At 41.8% G+C, this 25,296-nt stretch overlaps 1 protein-coding gene across 16 annotated transcripts in view; it reads left to right on the top strand.

Moving 5' to 3' along the window:
- Positions 1 to 25,296, top strand: part of KALRN (kalirin RhoGEF kinase) — a 653,035-nt gene that overhangs the window by 243,960 nt on the left and 383,779 nt on the right. For all 16 annotated transcript variants that reach the window (XM_049710431.1, XM_049710430.1, XM_049710429.1 and 13 more), the window contains exon 6: positions 5,025 to 5,147. In XM_049710431.1, coding sequence (XP_049566388.1) covers positions 5,025 to 5,147 — 123 coding nt within the window. The remainder of the gene's footprint in view (positions 1 to 5,024; positions 5,148 to 25,296) is intronic.

The raw sequence follows: 25,296 nt of genomic DNA, 5'->3' as shown, positions 1-25,296 counted from the left end.
AATTTGGCAAATGAAGGAAAATAAGACCAAGATCCTTATTTAATATCCTTGCTCTATGAAATAGTTTATGCTTTATTAAAAACAGAACAATAATAACCTTTTAGCTATCCCCATATTTAAAAGAAAAGGAGAAAAGGTTTCTGTTTATTTTCCTAATTTGCATTTAAATAGATTCATTTATCATTTATTATATATTAAGAACTAGATTTGTATATTTTCACTGAGTTTAAGCCAGCATAAAAACATTACTTTGCAAAACGTGGAAAAAAAAAAACCCCAAGTAGCTTACATGTAACATCTATCTTCTTAATGAGACAAAACTATGTTGGTTTCCAAACAAAGAGATAAAATTTCATTATTTAGACATGAACTTTCCTCCTGGAGGAATTTTGTTGTTTTATTACATTTTGTTGAACGTACCATTTGTATCTTCTCAAAAAAAAAAAGACAGTTCAAAATGTTTGAAACCACTGTGGAGACATTTTCTTTAGTTTTGGGGTTTTTTTTTTCTTTAGATTTTTGTTCCAGTGTCTAGTTCAGGTGTCTTCCAGAAAGCCCAATTCAAATAGATCAAATCATAAAATGTCCTAGTTTAGAAACGGTCAGCTTGTCTGGAGATTAGCAACCCAGAGCCTGTGACCAACTCCCTCATGCATTTCTTTCATTCACTAAGTATTTATTGAGAAAAGTGGAGCTATTTGAATCAGCCATCCCCAGGCACTGAGGGGGCAGGTGGGAGGCAGAGACGAGGGGGCCGGGTACTGGCCACTGAATGGCCGCATGTGAGGGGCAGCATCCCCCCACCGCTGGAGCCCCACAGTGCCCTGGTGGCTGCCTTTTGGGGGGCAACTGCTCTGTGGAGCCTGGGCAGAGGAGTTCCTACAGTCACATGCAGGAGGCAGGGCAGTGTCCCAAGAGCCTGGATCAACAGACACTCAGTGAATGTGCCTTGGGTGGCATGAATGAAGCCCATTGGGGGGGCTTCACTTTTCTGAACCTGTTTTCCATCCGTAAAGTGGGCCTGCTGGAGGCAGTGAGATGATGCTTGTGAGTGGACATTTTGAACCCTAAAGCACTGGACAGATAGATGTCAAGGCTGAGACTAAGAAGCTGCATTTCTCTGGCTATTAAGAACAATGCCAGTTTTCTTACAGTCATTCTTTGTATTCAAAAGTTAGAAATGTTAAGCTGTAGCAATGAATAAGCATTCTGACCCAGGAGACTCAATAAAACTAATTTTTATTTTGAATGGAAAAAAATACACTCCGTAAGTTTCCAAATTGAGCCGATTGTAAACCAGGATGCTTACCTCCATTCTGGGCACTGCTTATCCCTTGGAAATGAAGAGAAGCCCAGAAAAGAAGAGACTTGCCCACAGTCTCATGGGTAATTAGTGACAGAGCCAGGCCCAGAACCAGCCTAGTCCTTATCCCACTTAACTGCACACGCACATGGGTGCTTACATGCGTGTGCGCACACACACGTTCTCTCTCTGCAGCCAGCTGCAGTGAATGCAGCAGAAATGCTGGTGACCCTTGCAGGCAACCAGGCTCACAAAAGTGAGTATTATATACAATTAGGCAGCAGATTCAGGCCCAGAGAAGACTTGAGACTGTCCCTAGGAAACAGCCATGTTGGAGAGACCGTGGTTCCTGATATCACATCGACTGTCTGGTCCCTAGGTGCCTGAGATGAGTGTCACCTCCTTGGAGCACTGCCTCTAGCCTCCGGCATAGCTGAACTTTCCCAGAATGCGCAGCCCCCAGAGACAGCTCGTGTGCTCCAGTATGGAAGGCAGATGGGGCGCAGTGGCCTGGGTGCAGACCTCATTGTGTGAGAAGCCCATTCAATGAGGCGTGCGGTTCCTCCAGCACTCTTCGCTCTCGCCTGCCTTTTAACTCACTGTTGTTATTGCTTTTCTCCTTAACTGGCCCGTGTTCGGCTCTCCTTGCTCTGTAGTCCGGCAGGGACCTGGCGCCAGGCAATCTAATCATTCTGGTGCTAGCACATAACTCTCTGTTTATTAGCATATCTAAATACTCATTTAACAGAAAATACAGGGAAGGTCACTTCTAGGCCACTGGGATAGACAAGAAAGTATGAGTGAGCACTTTTCATCCTAAGTTCCAAGGACTTCAGGCATTTCAGATTTTCATTGATTTTATTGATTCTTTGGTCAACAAGGAAAAGAGATGAGGGATTATTTTTAAATGGGGTTGAGAGGCAGAATTTAAAAGAACAAAAATTACACAGTGAAGTTCCTTTAGACTCCTGGGGCACTTGTCTTCTTCCCCTCTTGTCCTTAATAGTAATTTTAAAAAGCGCTGACCGCGTGCCTGCGGTGTGGGGTTGGCTGTGGCTGGTGGACCCGGGGTGGCGCACGCCACCGATCCTGCCCAGCCTCCGCAGGCACCCCCAGCCTGGAGCATCTGCTGACACTTGCAAGTGAAGGATGATACTTTTGCCCTTTATCTGTGTAGGTAGCCGGAAGTGATCTGGGTAATTCAAAAGGGAGAATCATCTCCAGATTCAATCCCATTTTATGCCCATTTGCCTTGGGAAGGTGATGTGCTTGTACTTAACCATGGGTTGTCATTGCCTTGGTGTCCCTCTCCTGACCTCCAGACAAAACTCTAACTGCCCACAGGACACCTCCACCTGAAGGTCTCCTAAGCCTCGCAAACTCAGCATCTGAAACGGAACCTGCGGTCTCTCCTCCCCTACCCCAGCTTCTTGCCCTCCTCTTGAGGTGGTACCTTGGGGGCACCTTCTCTTACAAGGATCCAGGGCGCCATGCCAGATACCTGGCTGTCTTCCCTCTCTCTTTCTCACCCTCCCTCCCCAAACAGTTGGGAGTCCTCAGTCCCTTCCTAGCAACTCTCGCTCTGCCCACTTCACAGACTCCACTGTCACTCCCCACATCCGGGTTTCCAGGTTCTCACTCTTGCTCCCCAGGATTACAGCCTCCTAACCATTCTTACTGCTCCATCTCTCCCCGCCAGTCCACATCCCATGCTGCTCTCAAAGCTCACATCACATTTCACTGCTCAGCTTACAACCCTCCACTGACATCTTGCTGCCCGCAGTATATGGTCCAGGTTTCCTAAAGCCTGTGTCCAGGGCTGTCCATGGTCCCTTCTACCTCCCCAGCCACATCTTCTCCTCACATCAGGTCCAGAAACACAGAAGTGGTGCTTTCAGAGCCCTCTACACACTGGGCTGCCCCACGGTTCTGCCCCTTTGATCTTCCCTTTGCCTGGAGCCCACATCTCACTCTTTCACCTGGCTAATTCCTACCTGAGTCAGGGTCAAGTCAGGTGTCACCTCCTTTGGGAAGCCTTCTCTGCTCTTCCCTCTCTTCACACCATCAAGAGAGGCTGCTACCTTGATATACCACACTGACCTTTATCTTGATAGATTTCTTTGTTGAGTTGCGATTTTAATCACGTCATATGCCAAGTTGTGCTAACACTGTATCTGAGTCCATGTTTGCTTTCCGTACTGGCTTTTAAGCCACTTAAACTCAAGAACCACATATTAATCATTTTTGCCTTGTATAGTGCCTGGCGTGTAATGAGTGTCCGATAAATGCTGGTTAAACGTAACTGAAAAAGTAAATTCGCTTTTCCATTTAAAGGGGAAAAATGGAATGAGGCTGTGACTCTGCTTTCCAGGAAAGCTGGCGTGATCTTTGCAGCTTCTCAGCCTACACCTGTGCTCCGTTCTTCCCTGCTCTACTCTGCAACTGAGCTGCAGCCTTTAGCTCATCCCAAACTATGGACCATGGGTTCCAAGCATAGCGATCCTCTTCTCCAGAGGTTTAACACGTTTCCTGGCTATATCACTTGACTACTCTGGGCAGAGAATTACAGAAAATCCAAATTAAACCAGTTTGAATAATAAAGAGGATTTCTTGGCTCAGGTACTAAGCAAGTCCAGACACAGTGTGGAGATCAGGCAAGGCTTAGTCAGGGCTCTGCTTGTTTCCTGCCATTGTTTTGGCTACACTCTTTCTCTGCCCATTGACTTCACCCTCAAGCTGCCAGCAGAATGGGTACAGCAATTTGAGGTGCAGGGTCACAATGACAGTATCAGAGGAAGAGGAGTCATAGCTAAACAACTACAGTTCTGTTTTCCCAGGAGCTTCCAGCAAACTGCCCTTTGTGTTTTATTGTACTGCATTGGATAACATTCCCGTTTCTAAGACAATCCCATGGGTCAGGAAATGTCATACACTGATTGGCTTAGATCTGGTGTCCTGAGAAGGGGTAACCCTTAGAGTGACCAGGCTTTCCCTTGGAATTGAGGTTCTGGTTAGCTCCCCTAAAAGTGAGTGGGCCACCTGTGGGAGAGGTGGAAACCTAAATGAAAACCAGGTACAGAGCCATGGGGAGGAAAATGGCTCAATGCCCACTGTGCTAGGCAGTATTCACTCTACCCTTAAAATCCTCCTCTGCTGGTTCCTCATGGGTCATAGCAGAAACCCTGTGAGGCTGTGGAGTCACAAGAAAAGGTGACTGCATTCAGAGTCAGTTCAACAACGTGTGGTCGGGCAGTGTAAGTGAGATGGGGCATGTTAGGATGCCCTGTGGCTTCCAACAAGTGTCTCTCTCTCCTGCTGGGGCAGTAGGGAGTGGATTAAACCTCCCACTTGTCTCCACTTCACCTGTCCCTAAAGCACGCATTGGGGGGGGCGTGGCTTTTGACGATTTCTAAAAGCTTTTAAAAGGGGAAATAACTAGGGAAAGTGAGCAGCTTCCTCCCCCTTCTCCTTGGTCCTCTTACTCATTTTCTCTCTTCCCCTAGGCTCTGTAGGGAGACATGGAGGCTGGTGGCAGGGCCTTCTGCTAAGGAGGAGGGCTCTCCTGGGAAGCCAGGGTGTGGGCCACCCCCGACCCTGAGCAGGATGACTGGTCCTCACTGGGCCCCAGCAGGAAGGCTGCTTTTCTCCCAGTAGCTCTGAAAGTTCCTTGCTGTTGGACCCATACACCCATGATGACTGTGCGCCTTCTTTCCCCCTCTAGATGTTCGACTGGATAAGCCACAACAAGGAGTTATTCCTCCAGAGCCATACAGAGATTGGAGTCAGCTACCAGCACGCCCTGGACCTCCAGACGCAGCACAATCACTTTGCCATGAACTCCATGGTGAGTGCAGGGTCTCTTCTCGGGGGCAGGACAATAACGAGGGGGACGGGGCTGCGGTGGAGAGGGCAGAAACAGACTTCCAAGCTGAGGAGGAGTGAGCAACTCTGAACACGCGGCCCCTTGTAGCATCCCATTTGTCAAGACAGGGACGAGCGCAGGACACGTGGTGAGCCGGCTGTTCCCGCAGCAGATTATGGCCTCATTTCTGCCTCCGGACCCTGCTTTACAGGGTGAAAGGAACGTGCTAGGGTTGTAGAAGCCATCAGCCCAGTGCAGGACTAGAAAGGAGAGTGCCCAGTTCCACTCCGCTGACTAAACCCACTGGCATGTGTGAGTCACTAAGCTGGGATGAGAGGCACCTCAGGCTGTGGCGCGTTGGAAACGGTTGAGTGAACTGGGCTGCTTAGACTAGAGAAGAGGAGCCTTGCGGGACACACAGTTGCTGCCTTCAGTTATGTGGAGGGCTGCCTTGGAGAGAAGAGGGCGGAATTGTTTTGTGTTGGTCTAGGAGGCAGAACAGTCCAGGGGACGGCAGTTGGAGGGGGAGGCAGCGCATGGCTCAGGAGGTGGGATGTACTGGAAGTTAGTGAGCTCCCCGGGATGGGGAGACTTCAAGCAGACACTGAATTCAGAGAGGGATGTTTGCTAGCTGTGTGGCCATAGGAAATTTACCTGTCTGTGCTTCCATTTCTTCATCTGTAAAATGGAAATAATAATAGCCACCTTATAGGGCTGCCGTGAGGATTCAATGAGTTAATTGTAAGGTGGCTGGAGATGTGCCTGGTACATAGTCCATTATCAGTAAATATTGGTATTACGATAATGATGATGCTGGTGATACAGGAATCTAGTCCAGATGACTCCTGTGATTCCTCGTAAAACTAACACTTTGGAATAGTAATTTTTCCATGTGGTCTCCCCAAGACTTTGAAATCTTGTCTGCCCCTTGAACCCGTTGTATCTGAAATGTCTGCAGCCTAAGTATGTCTCGACATCTCTCTCTCTCCCCTCTGCCAGCTCTTCCTGCTTGTACTACTGGTCCAATAGAATAGCTCCACCATTCCCCGTATATCTGAACTCCAAAGACACCATATCATTTCATCTGGTGATGCTGGGAGAGGGGCAGGTGTTAGAAAAACATAAACACAGAGGGTCACAGAGGCCAGAAAAGAAGATAATTTCATTTTCTATGGAGTTGTTTTAACAATGTTATACACTGGACTATGTTATACACAGAAATAATTCTGGCCTCAAGTTTTCAGTGTCTAGTTAGGGAGATAACTCAGACAGTCATGGTACAGCTTGATATGTGCGGTGATAGAGATGCTGAGTGACGTAAGAACCGTACACTCTCAGTGGTTTAAAGTAATAGAGGTTCATTTCTTGTTCCTACCACATGCCCATCACTGGCTGATGGGGGCTGTGCTCATCGCACTCACTCGATGAGACTCCCAGACTGAGGGAGCAGCCACTGTCTCAGATGCAGCCAGTGCCTCAGCAGACAAAGCAAGTAGCCAAGCGCACGCTAGCTCTGAACCCTTCCACCTAGAAGAGACGCATTTCACTACCCAGCACAGTCACACGGCCACATCTAACGTCGTGGGTGGAGGTGTATGGTCCTACCTCCACACGTTGGGCAGGAGAGAGTGGGTATTTGTGAATAGCCCTAATGATTAGCACAGGGAGCCATTGCAGGATGTAAGGTAGAGGTGGGCAGCGTGAGATTTGAATGGGAAGGGACCTCTGGCTGCGGAATAGAAGGTTGTGGGACCAGGCAGGGAAAAGATCAAGATTGACTGTGTTACCAATTTGGGCCACAGCAGTCTTGTCTTCATCTAAATGTAAAGACTAGTCCAACTAGTCTTCTATAATTATGTCTCATCCCAGGCTCGCTCTAGTCACAGAGGAGCAAACCGATTGATCACAGGTGATTAAGAACAGGAACTCAAATCTAGTCAGGTTTGATTATCTGTGTGCCTTGTGGATTTCCCCTGGTGAATTTGACAAATTCTGTGCCAGAATCTTCCTGTCACCCAACTGCCTGGCCCTAAGGCAGACAAACTCATTTTAATAAGAAGCAAAGACAAACATGAATAGGGAGGTAAGTCTACCGTCAAGCCCTTCAAAACAGTGAACTACAAAGTTACATAGAAAGAACCTTTGAATTATCTGCACCACTGCTCTTCTCTGTTAATATGGGTAACTGAGCGTTAATAACACATCAGAAACCTTTCCTCTGACACATTTACTTCTGAAGTCTCCATTTTCAGGACAAAAAAAAAATAAAAACGAGGGAGGAAATTTACTGAAGGGAAGCATCTTCTGGAGATGGGAGGGAGGAAGAGGAGGTTTAATATACAACAGCCAATTAGCATGTTCCAGCCCATCTCTAGTCTCCCCTTGCGGTGCCTGTTTAGCCTGATTAGGCTGGCTCTCCTCTCTGGCTGCAGGGCAGGGGAAGGGAAATCCCAGGGTTGTTTGATCAAATTGGCTGAACCGGTGCGTTATAAACGCGACACGTGCTTTTGTTAATTGGGAGGTTTACAGGTTTCTTATTAAAAGGGACTTCCCCTAAGACGGATGTCAGCAACCCAAGGAGGTGAATAGAGGGAATTACAGACTCCTTTTCTCTGGCCTGAGTGATGGATGTTGCTGCCAAGAAACAGATGAATTTAAGCAGCTACTGCTGGAGCCCAGTGACTGTAGGAATGATCAGTTACTCAGGGGAAGTGAGAATGTGGATTGTTTTGTAAGTTCACTGAGGCATTTCCTTTTCGGTTCTTGGAAAAGAACCTATACATATGCCCACACATCTGTCCATGTAAAGGTACATGCTTTAGGTACTTTGTTTCAGGCTACTTTCAGGTACTTTGTTTCAGGCTACAGGTGAGTTCTTTGCTACTGAATCCTGTTTTATCAGTGAAATAGGCCAGTGATCCCTTACCTTTCGGGGAGGTCACAGACCCCTTTGAAATCTAATGAAAGTTGTGGGTCTTCTTTCCAGAGAAATGTATGTGGACAACTTTTTTTAAGGCATTTTCAGGGGATTCAAGGGAATCCTAAAGCCTATCGATCACCCTCCCCAATATAAGATCCCAAGAACCTCATGACTTCTTTCTTCATTCATTCCACAAATAATTAAGGATTAGACATTGTGCTGGATGTTGGGCATATAGTGGTGAACAAAATGGTCTGTCCTCGGAGGTTCCAGTGGAGAGACAGGTGATATTATATAATCTCATAAGTAAATATATAAATACAAATGAATAAGTCTTATGTTGGAAGAGTAAGTGCTGCTACGATGGAGGATAACAAAAGGGGCTCCATTTAAATGAGGGGAGGTCAGGTATATTTTTCAATTAATAATCAGTACTGACTTAATGCTTATTGTTCATTCATTGATAGTAATTAATGGTCTGTGAATTAACTCTATAAAGTACCAGTTCTTCTTTATAATTTAAAGAACCCCTAGGCATACTGTTTGGTAAATGAAGATGATCTAGTTATAATTCATCTGTTTTTTAAGTTTAGTTTTCATGTCTAGTTTTATATACCAGTTAAAGACCCAACCCCAGCTGAGGTGACCATTACTGAGAAATAATTGCATATCATTAAATCGTGGAAGCAAAATCAGAAATTTCCTAAATTTTGTCTGTCAATTGGTACCAATAAAGGCTATCAATTATTAACATGTGGATAGTGTGGGAGGTATAATGCCCCACAGAGTATGGTACATGAGCAACTCTGAAAGAAAAAGGTTAAAATTGGTTGATCTTTGGCTTTTTGTTATAACATGTTTTTTTGCAGTTTCCACTGGGGAATCCTATTCTTTTGATCTTTAATAATAATAATAATAACCCACCTACTAAATACAGTAGGAAGATATTCTCTGGCTTCTTATAGTGCCTCGTAAAGCCAGGTTTCCTGAGCTCTCTGGGGCCCTCCTTTTTCTTAATTTCGCCTTCTGTTGTGAAAGGCTTTCTCACAAATTCTCCCTCCCCTGAATGTGGCCTCCTCCTCTGATGGGAGTGTGGGCAGATGGAATTAGGATCGGGTTGTACTGTAACATGCAACAGAACAATCAGGTAGCCATCTATGCTCCAGTTCCTCGTGAAAAAGACACTCACAGGAGTACATACAAACAACACAGTCTTATTTACAATTTTAATTAGCCGGTTCTTTGGGGAAAATAAATTGCTAATGGTTTCTGTCTAGAGTTTTAAAATATGAAGTGATACTCATTTTCTATTGTTACGACTGTGAGGACTCACATTAGTGTTAACCACGTGCAGCTGGACAGTAGGAAGCCTTTCTGCTGCCGCATGTTGATAGCTGCTTTAATCCTATTAATTTGCTCACCAGAGGCACATACTGCCACTTGATGGTGTGCAAATCAGACCAATTGCAGCAAAGCCTGTGGTGCTCTCTTTGTTTTGAGGGGAAGTTAGAAATGGTAGCACCAAGGAAAAATCAGATCTGGTGCAGGAGAGGTAAAGATTCTGAGCAGGTTTCCTGACCCCAATTTGAGAAGCCTTGCTCTGGGGTCCTCTGATTCTCAGCAGCCCCAAACCATGATTCTACAAGTAATTCCCTACCTGCAAACAGACAGCACTTCCTATGATGAAGTGACCCCACTTCCATCGCCCACACTCCCATCAGAGCAGGAGGCCACACTCAGGGGAAGGAGAATTTGTGAGAAAGCCTTTCACAACAGAAGGCAGAATTTAGAAAAAGGAGGGCCCCAGAGAACTCAGGTTTTGGGGAACACACGTGTGCACGCACACACACACACACACAGGCACACATGTGATTGTGATGTTTAATAGCCAGGATTTGACCCTGTCATAGCCACAGAGTCTCTTAGTACACATAAAACCTGTTGAAAAAGAGATGAGTCTTAGCTTGTATGCATTAGTCTTTTTAGTACAATTTTTTTTTCAAAGAATCTTGTAGTAGACTTGCTAAAAGTGTAGATTTCTTTTTGGCTTCCACCCCAGTCCTAGAAAATCATAATCTCTGGGGGATGAGGCCCCCAAACTTTTAACAAGTTTCATGGGTGATTTATGTACATATTAAAGTTAGAGAACTGTTGTTCTGTGGAGATGTATATGTATTTATAAAATAGTAACACCCTAAAATAAAGCATTACAGGTTCTGAAAGAGAGTCCACTTCTAGTATGACAGCATGAGGCACTATCCAACCCACTCTCCAGTGAAACTGGTGGACATTATTTTAAAGGAACCATTTAAAGTCTCTAGAAATGGTCCTAAGTGCACACAGCAAATGAAACATTTATTCAAGAAAATTTACTAAAACTTGGTAAGAACAGCGAATCTCTGGTATTTGAACCAGGACCCTCTTTCCTCCCACCTCCCAGCTCAACGAAACGGAAACGCTACTCCAGACTAGTGCAACCAAGAACACAAGGTCTCCTTTGCCCCCAGCTCCCAATTGAAGGACTGTCTTCCCAGATAGGACATTTTCTATCCTGGTCCAAGCTACCTGTTGCTGAATTTAAGTTCTAGGTGAGTGTGACCAAGAGGTGGGGACTCCTTCTTCTGCCTTGCCCCCACTCATGGAGCAGAGGCTATACATGGGCACAACACTGCTGAGAAATAGTGTTGCCTGGGAATAGAAACAAACTATGAAACAGAGAGCCCCAAATCTTTTCCCAAAGCAACTGCATTTATTTGCAATAGAGAGTAGAGAAGTTCAAGCCAATAGCACTCTCAGAAATGCCCTTAGGGAAGTTATGGTGAGAGGCAACTGGGAGAAGATTTCTAGAGTCACTGGAGATATAGGGTAAATAGTAGGCAGGCTGGTTTGCCAGAGAGAAAGAGACTTCCTGGGGCCAGAACAAATCTTAAGTAGTGACCTCAGGAACTGTCCCTTCAAAGGAGCTTGGATTTGATTGGATAGATCTGTGAAGCAGATCTATATTTATACCCCAGGACATTGTTGAAAGCAATAGAGTAATGAGCTAGAAATGAGTGGAATTTAACAGCTGGGTGTGGTCAGGGAAAGAGAAAGTTAAAGAGAGGACTGCGAAGACCAGTGTCATCCCAGGGTGACTGTGGGCATACCCAAGGCTGCATCCCCTGAGGAGCAACATCAGGGTTTCCCACTAAAATAATCCAGCCAGTCAGTAAACAAATAAGCAGGCAAATAACAATAACAAGCCCCAGAAATGTATGACGGGGTGGGGGGGAACAAATGGATAAAAAGCACACACAGGAAAAAGCAAGAAACAGAAAATGCCTGTGAGAGTGACCAGATATCAGATTTAACAAAGATTTCAAAGTAGCCATTATAAATATGTTTGCTTTTTAAAAAACAAAAACTGAAGGAAACTATAATTGAAGAAGTGAAAGTAGGTATGATTCTCTCACCAAACAGAGAATATCAATAAAGAGATAGAAATTATTTTGAAAAGTACCAAAAGGAAGTTCTGGAGTTGGAAAATACAATCACTGAAATGAAAAATTCACTAAAGGAGGTCAACAATAAGTGAATTGGAAGAAGAACCTTGAAGATAGAGCAATAGAAATTATGCAATCTGAAGAACAGAGAGAAAAAAGAATGAGGAAATATGAACAGAGCCTCAGAAAAATGCAGGACATCATCAACTGTACCATCATATGCATAATGGGAGTACTAGAACGAGAGAAGAGAGAAAGGAACATTTTTTTAAAATTATAGCTGAAATCTTCCCAAATATTGAGAAACAATCTACATAGCCAGGAAGCTCGAGGAACTCCAAGTAGGATAAAGGAAAGAGATCCACAAACAAATTCATCATAGTGAAAATACTGAAACCTAAAGACAGGGAGAAAATCCTGAAAGCAGCAAGAGAAAAAGAAGTTGTCACAGGGGAATCCCAATAAGAATAATAACTGATTTCTCATCAGAAACAGTGGAGCCCAGAAGGAAGTAGAATAACATATTCAAAGTGCTTAATGGAAAAAAACTGTCAACCAAGAATCCCATATTCAGCAAAGCTATCTTTCAAAAATGAAAGTGAAATAAAGATATTTCCACGTAATCAAATACTGAGGAAATTTGTTGCTAGCAGACACACCTTATGAGAAACAATAAAGGAAGTTCTTTATGATGAAAGCGAGTGACCCCAGACGCGCTCTTTTGAATCTGTACAAAAAAGACAGAGAGCACTGGGAAAGGTAATTTTATAACTATAAAAGACAGCATAGGGCTTCCCTGGTGGCACAGTGGTTGAGAGTCCGCCTGCCGACGCAGGGGACACGGGTTCATGCCCCAGTCTGGGAGGATCCCGCATGCCATGGAGTGGCTGGGTCCATGAGCCATGGCCGCTGAGCCTGTGCATCCAGAGCCTGTGCTCCACAACGGGAGAGGCCACAACAGTGAGAGGCCCGCGTACCGCAAAAAAAAAAAAAAGACAGCATAAGTGCAAATTTCTTCTTCTTTCTTCTCGTGACTGATTTAAAAATCCATTGTATAAAATAATATGTATACATTGTACTACTGAGCTTATAACATATAGAAATGTAACATATTTTCCAGTGACAGCACAAAGGAGATAAGAGTAATGCTGTATAGGGCTAAGGAAGTTACTCCAGATGGTAACCTGAATGCACAGGGACAGAAGAAAACATCCAGAAATGATAAATAAGGAGGTGAATATAACAAGAGCTATAAACTTAACTTTACTGTGCTTTCTTCTCTCACTTTCTTCAAAGGACATAAATTTATAAAAAGTGATACAATCTAATGCTGGGTTTATAACATTTATAAATGTAATATGTATAATAACGTCACAAAAAGAGGGGAAAGTGCTCACTCCCTCTTGGAAGAGCACCAGAATCACAACTAACTGCTGAACAATCATCAACAGGAAGACACTGGAAGTCACTGAAAAAGATACCCCACATCGAGAGACAAAGGAGAAGCCACAATGAGACGGTAGGAGGGGTGCAATCACAATAAAATCAAATCCCATAACTGGTGGGTGGGTGACTCACAAACTGGAGAACAATGTTACCACAGAATCCACCCACTGGAGTGAAGGTTCTGAGTCCCACTTCAGACTTCCCAACCTGGGGGTCCAGCAACAGGAGGAGGAATTCCTAGAGAATCAGACTTTGCAGGCTAGTGGGATTTGATTGCAGGACTTTGACAGGACTGGGGGAAACAGAGACTCCAGTCTTGGAGGGCACACACAAATTAGTGTGCGCATCAGGACCCAGGGGAAGGAACAGTGACCCTGTAGGAGACTGAACCAGACCTACCTGCTACTGTTTGAGGGTCTCCTGAAGAGGTGGGGAGTGGCTTTGTTTCACTGTGAGGACAAGGACACTGGCAGCAAAAGTTCTGGGAAGTACTCCTTAGCGTGAGCCCTCCCAGAGTCCACCATTAGCCCCACCAAACAACCCGGTAGGCTCCAGTGTTGCGTCGCCTCAGGCCAAACAACCAACAGGGAGGGAACCCAGCCCCACCCATCAGCAGAAAAGAGAATTAAAGTTTTACTGAGCTCTGTCCACCACAGCAACAACCAGCTCTACCCACCACCAGTCCCTCCCATCAGGAAACTTGCACAAACCTCTTAGACAGCCTCATCCACCAGAGGGCAGACAGCAGAAGCAAGAAAAACTACAATCCTGCAGCCTGTGGGGAAAAAAAAAAACCACATTCACAGAAAGATAGACAAGATGAAAAGGCAGAGGGCTATGTACCAGATGAAGGAACAAGATAAAACCCCAGAAAAACAACCAAATGAAGTGGAGATAGGCAACCTTCCAGAAAAAGAATTCAGAATAATAATAGTGAAGATGATTCAGGACCTCAGAAAAAGAATGGAGGCAAAGATCAAGAAGATGCAAGAAGTGTTTAACAAAGACCTAGAAGAATTAAAGAACAAACAGAGATGAACAATGTAATAACTAAAATGAAAACTGCACTAGAAGGAATCAATAGCAGAATAACTGAGGCAGAAGAACGGATAAGTGACCTGGAAGACAGAATGGTGGAATTCACTGCTGCAGAACAAAATAAAGAAAAAAGAGTGAAAAGAAATGAGGACAGCCTAAGAGACCTCTGGGACAACATTAAACGCAACAACATTTGCATTATAGGGGTCCCAGAAGGAGAAGAGAGAGAGAAAGGACCCGATAAAATATTTGAAGAGATTATAGTCGACAACTTCCCTAACATGGGAAAGGAAATAGCCACCCAAGTCCAGGAAGCGCAGTGAGTCCCATACAGGATAAACCCAAGGAGAAACACACCAAGACACATAGTAATCAAATTGGCAAAAATTAAAGACAAAGAAAAATTATTGAAAGCAGCAAGGGAAAAACAACAAATAACATACAAGGGAACTCCCATAAGGTTAACAGCTGATTTCTCAGCAGAAACTCTACAAGCCAGAAGGGAGTGCCATGATATACTTAAAGTGATGAAAGGGAAGAACCTACAGCCAAGATTATTCTACCTGGCAAGGATCTCATTCAGATTCAATGGAGAAATCAAAAGCTTTACAGACAAGCAAAAGCTAAGAGAATTCAGCACCACCAAACCAGCTCTACAACAAATGCTAAAGGAACTTCTCTAAGTGCGAAACACAAGAGAAGAAAAGGACCTACAAAAACAAACCCAAAACAATTAAGAAAATGGTCACAGGAACATACATATCAATAATTACCTTACACATGAATGGATTAAATGCTCCAACCAAAAGACACAGGCTTGCTGAATGGATACAAAAACAAGACCCATATATATGCTGTCTACAAGAGACCCACTTCAGACCTAGGGACACATACAGACTGAAAGTGAGGGATGGAAAAAGATATTCCATGCAAATGGAAATCAAAAGAAAGCTGGAGTAGCAATACTCATATCAGATAAAATAGACTTTAAAATAAAGAATGTTACAAGAGAGAAGGAAGGACATTACATAATGATCAAGGGATCAATGCAAGAAGAAGATATAACAATTATAGATATATATGCACCCAACATAGGAGCACCTCAATACATAAGGCAACTGCTAACAGATATAAAAGAGGAAATCGAAAGTAACACAATAATAGTGGAGGACTTTAACACCTCACTTACACCAGTGGACAGATCATCCAAAATGAAAATAAATAAGGAAACAGAAGCTTTAAATGATGCAATAGACCAGATAGATTTAATTGATATTTATAGAACGTTCCATCCAAAGAGAGCAGATTACACTTTCTTCTCAAGTGCACATGGAACATTCTCCAGGATACATCACATCTTGGGTCACAAATCAAGCCTCAGTAAATTTAAGAAAACTGAAATCATATCAAGCCTCTTTTCTGACCACAACACTATGAGATTAGAAATGAGTTACAGGGGAAAAAAACGTAAAAAACACAAACACATGGAGGCTAAACAATACGTTACTAAATAACCAAGTGATCACTGAAGAAATCAAAGAGGAAATCAAAAAATACCTAGAGACAAATGGCAATGAAAACACGATGATCCAAAACCTATGGGATGCAGCAAAAGCAGTTCTAAGAGGGAAGTTTATAGCTATACAAGCCTACCTCAAGAAACAAGAAAAATCTCAAGTAAACAATCTAACCTTACACCTAAAGGAACTAGAGAAAGAAGAACAAACAAACCCCAAAGTTAGCAGAAGGAAAGAAATCATAAAGATCAGAGCAGAAATAAATGAAATACAAACAAAGAAAACAATAGCAAAGATCAATAAAACTAAAAGCTGATCCTTTGAGAAGATAAACAAAATTGATCAACCATTAGCCAGGCTCATCAAGAAAAAGAGGGAGATGACTCAAATCAATAAAATTAGAAATGAAAAAGGGGGAGTTACAACGGACACCACAGAAATACAAAGCATCCTAAGAGACTACTACAAGCAACTCTATGCCAATAAAATGGACAACCTGGAAGAAATGGACAAATTCTTAGAAAGGTATAATCTTCCAAGACTGAACCAGGAAGAAATAGAAAATATGAACAGACCAATCACAAGTAATGAAATTGAAACTGTGATTAAAAATCTTCCAACAAACAAAAGTCCAGGACCAGATGGCTTCACAGGTGAATTCTATCAAACATTTAGAGAAGAGCTAACACCCATCCTTCTCAAACTCTTCCCAAAAAATTGCAGGGGAAGGAATACTCCCAAACTCATTCTATGAGGCCACCATCACCCTGTTACCAAAACCAGACAAAGATACGACAAAAAAAGCTTACAGACCAATATCACTGATGAATATAGATGCAAAAATCCTCAACAAAATACTAGCAAACAGAATCCAACAACACATTAAAAGGATCATACACCATGATCAAGTGGGATTTATCCAAGGAATGCAAGGATTCTTCAGTATACGCAAGTTAATCAATGTGATAAACCATATTAACAAATTGAAGAATAAAAACCATATGATCATCTCAACAGATGAAGAAAAAGCTTTTGACAAAATTCAACACCCATTTATGATAAACACTCTCCAGAAAGTGGGCAAAGAGGGAACCTACCTCAACATAATAAAGGCCATATATGACAAACGCACAGCAAACATCATTCTCAATGGTGAAAAACTGAAAGCATTTCCACTAAGATCAGGAACGAGACAAGGATGTCCATTCTCACCACTATTATTCAACATAGTTTTTGAAGTCCTAGCCATGGCAATCAGAGAAGAAAAAGAAATACAAATTGGAAAAAAAGAAGTCAAACTGTCACTGTTTGCAGATGACATGATACTATACATAGAGAATCCTAAAGATGCCACCAGAAAACTAATAGAGCTAATCAATGAATTTGGTAAAGTAGCAGGATACAAAATTAATGCACAGAAATCTCTTGCATTCCTATACAATAATGATGAAAAATCTGAAACAGAAATTATGTAAACACTCCCATTTACCATTGCAACAAAAAGAATAAAATACCTAGGAATAAACCTACCTAGGGAGACAAAAGACCTGTATGCAGAAAACTATAAGACACTAATGAAAGAAATTAAAGATGATACCAACACATGGAGAGATATACCATGTTCTTGGATTGGAAGAATCAATATTGTGAAAATGACTCTACTACCCAAAGCAATCTACAGATTCAATGCAATCCCTATCAAATTACCAATGGCATTTTTTACGGAACTAGAACACATCATCTTAAAATTTGTATGGGGACACAAAAGACCCCGAATAGCCAAAGCAGTCTTGAAGGAAAAAAACGGAGCTGGAGGAATCAGACTCCCTGACTTCAGACTATACTACAAAGCTACAGTAATCAAGACAATATGGTACTGGCACAAAAACAGAAACATAGATCAATGGAACAAGATAGAAAGCCCAGAGATAAACCCACGCACCTATGGTCAACTAATCTATGACAAAGGAGGCAAAGATATACAATGGAGAAAAGACAGTCTCTTCAATAAGTGGTGCTGGGAAAATTGAACAGTTACATGTAAAAGAATGAAATTAGAACAGTCCCTTACACTATACACAAAAATAAACTCAAAATGGATTAGAGACCTAAATGTAATACCAGACACTATAAAACTCTCAGAGGAAAACATAGGCAGAACACTCTTTGACATAAATCACAGCAAGATCTTTTTTGATCCACTTCCTAGAGTAATGAAAATAAAAACAAAAATAAACAAATGGAACCTAATGAAACTTCAAAGCTTTTGCACAGCAAAGGAAACCATAAACAAGACGAAAAGACAACCCTCAGAATGGGAGAAAATATTTGCAAACGAATCAATGGACAAAGGATTAATCTCCAAAATATATAAACAGATCATGCAGCTCAATATTAAAGAAACAAACAACCCAATCCAAAAATGGGCAGAAGATCTAAATAGACATTTCTCCAAAGGAGACATATAGATGGCCAAGGAGCACATGAAAAGCTGCTCAACATCACTAATTATTAGTGAAATGCAAATCAAAACTACAATGAGGTATCACCTCACACCAGTTAGAATGGGCATCATCAGAAAATCTACAAACAACAAATGCTGGAGAGGGTGTGGAGAAAAAGGAACCCTCCTGCACTGTTGGTGGGAATGTAAATTGATACAGCCACTATGGAAAACAGTATGGAGGTTCCTTAAAAAACTAAAAAAGAATTACCATATGACCCAGCAATCCCACTGCTGGGCATGTACCCAGAGAAAACCGTAATTCAAAAAGACACATGCACCCGCAATGTTCATTGCAGCACTATTTACAATAGCCAGGTCATGGAAGCAACCTAAATGCCCATTGACAGACGAATGGTTAAAGAAGATGTGGTACATATACACAATGGAATATTACTCAGCCATACAAAGCAATGAAATAGTAATTTGTAGAGACGTGGATGGATCTAGAGACTGTCATACAGAGTGAAGTAAGTCAGAAAGAGAAAAACAAATATTGTATATTAACACATATATGTGGACCCTAGAAAAATGGTACAGGTGAACTGGTTTGCAAGGCAGAAATAGAGACACAGATGCAGAGAACAAACATATGGACATCAAGGGGGAAAGTGGCAGGGGTGGTGGTGGTGGTGTGATGAATTGGGAGATTGGGATTGACATATATACACTAATATGTATAAAATGGGTAACTAATAAGAACCTGCTGTTTAAAAAAAAAAATAAAATAAAATTCAAAAAAAAAAAGAGGGGAAAGGGAATAAAGCTATACAGGAGTGACATTTTAATATCTCAGTGGAATTAAGTTAGTATGCCTCTGAGGCTGATTCTCATAAGCTAAGATATTCATGTTAAACCCTAGAGCAACAGCTAAGAAAATAACAAAAAAATAATAGAGGAAAAAGTTAGCAAAGATATTAAAATACTACATTATAAAGTATTCAGTTAACACAAAAGAAAGCACTATAGAAAGAACAGAGGTATAAAGACAGACGTGACATATAGAAAAAGTATAATGGCAGGCATAAATCCAACTATATCAATAATGACATTAAATGTGAAAAGGTTAAACAGTCTAATCAAAGGTAGAAATTTTCAAATGGATTTAAAAAAAAAAGATCCAACAATATATTGTCTATAGGAGAAGCATTTTAGATTCAAGATTATGATAGATTGAAAGTAAAAGGATGGAAACAGATGTATTGTGAAAACAGCAATCATAAGAAAACCCAGAGTGACTACACTAATAACAGACTTTTAAATAGACTTCAAAACAAAACAAAACAAAACAAAACAAAAATGTTACTGGAGAAAATGGGGAACATTTTGTAAAGATGGAAGAGTTACTTCATCAGGAAGATATAAAAATTATAAGCATATGTACCTAACAATGTAACACCAAAATAAATGAAGCAAAAACTGACAAAAATGATGAGAAATATAATTCAAAAATAATAGAGACTTTCATACCCCACTTTTTTTTTTTTTTTTTTTTTGTGGTACGCAGGCCTCTCACTGCTGTGGCCTCTCCTGCTGCGGAGCACAGGCTCCGGACGCGCAGGCCCAGCAGCCATGGCTCATGGGCCCAGCCGCTCCACGGCATGTGGGATCCTCCTGGACCGGGGCACGAACCCGCGTCCCCTGCATCGGCAGGCGGACTCCCAACCACTGCGCCACCAGGGAAGCCCCATACCCCACTTTTAATAATAGTTAGAACAGCTAAGCAGAAGATCAATAAGCAGATAGAAGACTTGAATGAAGAAATAGACTATAAACCAAATCAACCTATAGAACACTCCACCCAACAACAGCAGACTATACATTCTTCTCAAGGGCACGTGAAACATTGCCCAGAATAGACCATATATTGGCAATAAAAGAAATCTTAATAAATAAAAGGGATAAAAATAATATAAAATACGTTCTCTGATCACAATGGAATGAAATTAGAAATCAGCAACAGAAAGAAATTTGGGGAATTCACAAATATGTAGAAATTAAATAACACTCTCTTAAATATACAATGGATCAAAGAAGTAATAAAAAGGGAAATTAGAAAATACTTTAAAATGAATGAAAATGAAGACTCAGCATATCAAAACTTATAGGCTGCAGCTAAAGCCATGCTTGGAGAGAAATTTATGGCTGTAAATACCTCTAGTTAAAGAAAGAAAAAAAAATCTAAATTAATATCCTAAACTTCCACCTTAAGGCACTAGAAGAAGAAGAGCAAACTAAGCCTAAAACAAACAGAAGGAAGGAAGTAATAAAGATTAGAGTGAAAATTAATGTAATAGAGAAGAAAAAACAGTAGAAAAAAATCAGTGAAACCCAAAGCTGGTTCTTTGAAAAGATCAACAGAATTGACAAACCTTTAGCTAGAATAACCGAGAAAAAAAATTACTGGCATCAGAAATGAAAGAGGGGATATTACTACCGACCGTACAGAAACAAAAAGGATGATAAAGGAATACTACAAACAATTGTACACCAGTAAATTAGATAACTTAGATGAAATGGACAAAAACCCAGGCCCAGAGGGCTTTACCACTGAATTCTATCAAACATTTAAAGAGTTAATACTAATTCTTCAGAAGCTTTTCAAAAAAAAAAATAGAAAAAGAGGAAATACTCCCAACTCTTTTTATGAGGCTAGTATTACTTTGATACCAAAACCAAACAAAAACATTACAAAAGAAAAGAAAGCTACAGACCAATATTGCTTATGAATATGGATGTAAAAATGTCCAACAAAATGCTAACAGCAAACCAAATCTAGAAACATACAGAAAGAATCATATACTATGATGAATTGGGAATTACCCCAGGATGGTGAGGTTGGTTTAACATCAGTAAAATAAAAAACAAAAATCACATGATTATCTCAATCGACCCAGAAAAACTATTTGACAGAATTCAATACCCTTTCATAATAAAACAAACTGGGACTAGAAGAGAACTTCCTCAGCCTGATAAAGGGCACCTATGAAAAACCCACAGCTAACGTCATGCTTCATGGTGAAAGACTGGATACCCTCTCCCTAGAATCAGGAACAGGATAAGTCTGCCACTTCTAATTAACACTGGAAGTTCTAGCCAGGACAGTTATTCAGGAAAAAGAAAAGACATCTAGATTAGAAAGGAAGAAGTAAAACTATCTCTATTTTCAGATGTCATGATTTTGTATATGGAAAATCCTAAGGCATTTACTATAAAATTATTAGAACTAGTAAATTATTAGAATTAATAAATGAGTTCAGATTTCAGGATATTTCTACACACAGTGAACAATCTGGAAGTGAAATTAAGAAAACTATTCCATTTATAGTAGCATCAAAAAGCATAAAATACTTGGGAAAAATTTCATAAAAGTGCAAAACTTGTACTCTGAAAACAATAAAACGTTGAAAGAAATTTAAGATCTAAATAAAGGGAAAAACATCTCATACTTATGGAGTGAAAGACTTAAATATTGTTAAGATGGCCATGCTCCCCAAATTAATATACAGATTCAGCACATCTCTATCAGAATCCTAGCTGGCTTCTTTGTAGAAGCTAACTAGTGGATTCTAAAATTTGTATGGAATTGCAAGGGACCCAGAGTAGCCAAAATAATTTTTTAAAAGAACAAAGTTGGAGGACTCATATTTCCTGATCTCAAAATTTACCACAAAACCACAGTAATCAAGACAGTATGGTACTGGCATAAGTATAGACATAAAGATCAATGGAGTAGAATTGAGAGTCCATAAATAAAGTCATATGTCTGTGGTCAACTGATTTTTGACGTGTTCCATGACCATTCAATGTGGAAAGAATAGTCTTTTCAACAAATGGTGCTGGGACAACTGGATAGACACATGCAAAAAATGAAGTTGGATCCTTACCTCGTACTAAATAAAAAATAGATCAATTAGACCTCATCAAAATTAAGAACTTTTGTGATTCAAAAGTTACAATCAAGAAAGTGAAAAGGCAGCCCACAGAATGGGAGAAAATATTTGCAATTCATTTATCTGATATGGGACTTGTATCTAGAATCTATAATACAGAATAAGAGAATAAAGAACTCTTCCAACTCAATAACAAAAAGACAAGTAACCCAATGGAAAAATGGACAAAGAATCTGAATAGTCATTTCTCCCAAGAAGATAAACAAATGGTCAATAAGTGTATGAAAAGATGCTTGAAAGTGCATGAAAAGCTGTTAGTCATGAGGGAAATGCAAATCAAAACCACAGTGAGATACCTTTTCACATCCTTTAGGATAGCTATAATCAAAAAGTCAGATAATAACAAATGTTGGTGAGGACCTTGAGAAATCAGAATCCTCATACAATGCTTGAGGGAGTATAACATGGTGTGGCCATTTGGAATACAGTCTGGCAATTCCTCAGTTAAACATTGAGTTACCCTATGACCCAGAGATTCAACTGCTATGTATATACTCAAGAGAAATGACAACATATGTCCATACAGAAGTCCATACATTATACACAGATGTTTAAGGAAACATTAATAATAGCCAGAAGGTGGAAAAAAACAATTGTCCATTGACTGATGAATGGATAAACAAAATGTGGTGTATACACATAATAGAATATTATTTGGCATAAAAAGGGATGACGTGCTGATACATGCTCTAACATGGATGAACTTTGAAAACATCTTACTAAGTGAAAGAATCCAGTCACCAAAGACCACATATTTATATGAGTCCATTAATATAAACAGTCTAGAATAGGCAAACCTATAGAAACAGAAAGTAGGCTTGGGGTGAATGGCGCATAGAGGAACAGTGGTGAAAGGAAAGGGTACAGGGTTTCTTTTGATGATAAAAATGTTGTAAAATTGACTGCGATGTTGGTTGCACATATCTCTATACCAAATACTATTATACTAAAACCCACTGAGTTATATACACTGAGTTTAAATGGGTGAATTGTATGGTAGGTGAATTATATCTCAATACAACTGTTAAGAAGAAGGAGGGGAGGAGGAGGAGAAAAAGACAACTGGAGAGTGAATGTTTTATAAATGGGTTCCCGCTCCCTTTAAGATATAATCTTCTTAATGGTTGCAGGTAATGACCATGACAGAGCATGGGCACCAACCATGGTGGTGTTGGCAAAGCTGAGATAGGAGGCTCTGGGGGCACCACTCGGCACTCACTCATTGGTGTATTCAACGAACTTTTGATGTTGTGTTCTCTTTGCCCTTTGCTGGACACTAAGAACAGCAAGATTCACGAGACACAAAGCTGCCTTCAAGGAGCTTGCAGTTTAGCCATCCTTAAATTTCATATGCCTGATGTAGGAGAATTTTGCCCACTAGGATATAAGCTCTTAAGGACAGACCTTTGGGCTTCCCTGGTGGCGCAGTGGTTGAGAGTCCACCTGCCGATGCAGGGGACACAGGTTCGTGCCCTGGTCCGGGAAGATCCCACATGCCGCGGAGCGGCTGGGCCCGTGAGCCATGGCCGCTGAGCCTGCGCGTCCGGAGCCTGTGCTCCGCAACAGGAGAGGCCACAACAGTGAGAGGCCCGCGTACCGCAAAAAAAAAAAAAAAAAGGACAGAGCTTTGTTTCATTCACACCCATATCTCCAGGGCCTGTAACAAGGCCTGGCACCTAGTAGGTGTCTAATAAATGCTCATTGAATGAATAGGATATTAAGCATGCTACAGCATCTGTTACCAACCTGGAGCAGAGTTTGGCAGCGAGGATGCAGAACTGGCAAGGCATGGCCTTTACTTTTGAGGGAACCCCACAGGACATGACTTGAGCAGAAGCTGAACAGCCATGAAAAGAAGGTGAATGAGAGCAATAGTTTCCATCAGGGGTGGGCCTGGGAACCAGGATGCTTACCAGCTTGCCCAGGTGATGAACAGTAAAGTCCAGGAACCACTGGATGGTCTTTTAAGTTCCACCTGACCTCGAGCATCTTTGTTTCCAAGGTTCTAATGGTAAAGATGGAAGTAAAGCCATTAAAATGTGTCCTTCCCTGACAAGAATGAACGTGATCCAGTGTTTTCTGTTAGCACTGAGATTCCCTAAGGCAGGGCTTCTAAGGAAACCTGCGCTTGTAAAATGCTTCATGTATCACCAACCAGACCTATTCTTACTAATCGAGTTGAACAGGATGCAGTGTTTGTATCTCCACAAACAGCCTTGTGGGTGGAATTTCCATTTTCTTCTAACTCAGTGGGAGGATTAGATTTATTTTCTGATCTGCTCAGGATCCATTTATGATCCTTGCTCTTGGCACCATTGTCAGCATTAGAATTGTCCTAAGGAGAAAGGAGTATGCTTTGAACTAAGCCCAGTGAAGCTGGTCCACATGTCTAAGGCAGCAGCCCTTCATCCTGATGGCCCACTGGAGTCACGTTGGGAGCTTTGAAAAAACACCACATCGGGGCCCCACTGCCCTGGACTCTGATTTAAGTGTGCTGGGATGTCTCCCAGGAAACCTGTACAAGGTGGAGAACCAGACTGAGAATCACTGAATCAGGTGGAGAAAATAAGCCAACTGACATTAGCCCTAGGGTCAAACTCTAAAGCTATTGGATAATTAACCTGTGGAGTTGGAGGACTTCCCTTCAAGGTCAGGAGTATCCAGGGGGAAAGAGTATCTGTCTTTACTCTCTGTTCCTTGCTCCCTACTCCAGCCTCTCCAAGGTGCCCCATTTTCCTTTACCCACCAGACTCTAATCAGCCATGTTTTGGGGATTGGCCCCTATTCAGACCAGAAACAGAGGGAAGCTCCTTGGCAGAAGCAAAGCTTCACTCTGTACCACTCAGTATCACCCTGCGGCACAGTGCTGGCTCCCCTCACCTTGCTGCCCAGTCACGTGGCCTAGGTCCCTGCTGAAAGGCTTCTCTGAGCTGACCTGCAGGGCTTGGCTGACTCGTGGCTGGCGCTGGCCTGGTTCAGCCTTCTCTCCTGATCATTCACCCCCTCCAGCGCACAGGTTTCCCTCCTCTCCCACCTCACTCCTGGTTCTCTGTCCTACACCCTTGGTACCTTTCTGGCTTTAGTCCACTACTCTCGGGGGCCCTCTGTCAGCATGTCCCTTACCCTCAGGATATCTTCTGTGCCCTCTGGGTGTTTACCCCCCGAGCCTTGTAGCTCAATTTACCCACACACTTTGACATACATGCAGCCAGTGCCTGCTCTCTGCCAGGTCTGTAGCTGCCAAGGAGTTAATTTGTCTGAAATTCAGCCAA

The sequence above is a fragment of the Orcinus orca genome, chromosome 5, assembly GCF_937001465.1.
Source record: "Orcinus orca chromosome 5, mOrcOrc1.1, whole genome shotgun sequence".
Classification (NCBI taxonomy): Eukaryota; Metazoa; Chordata; class Mammalia; order Artiodactyla; family Delphinidae; genus Orcinus; species Orcinus orca.
This window is presented reverse-complemented; position numbering and strand designations above follow the sequence as displayed.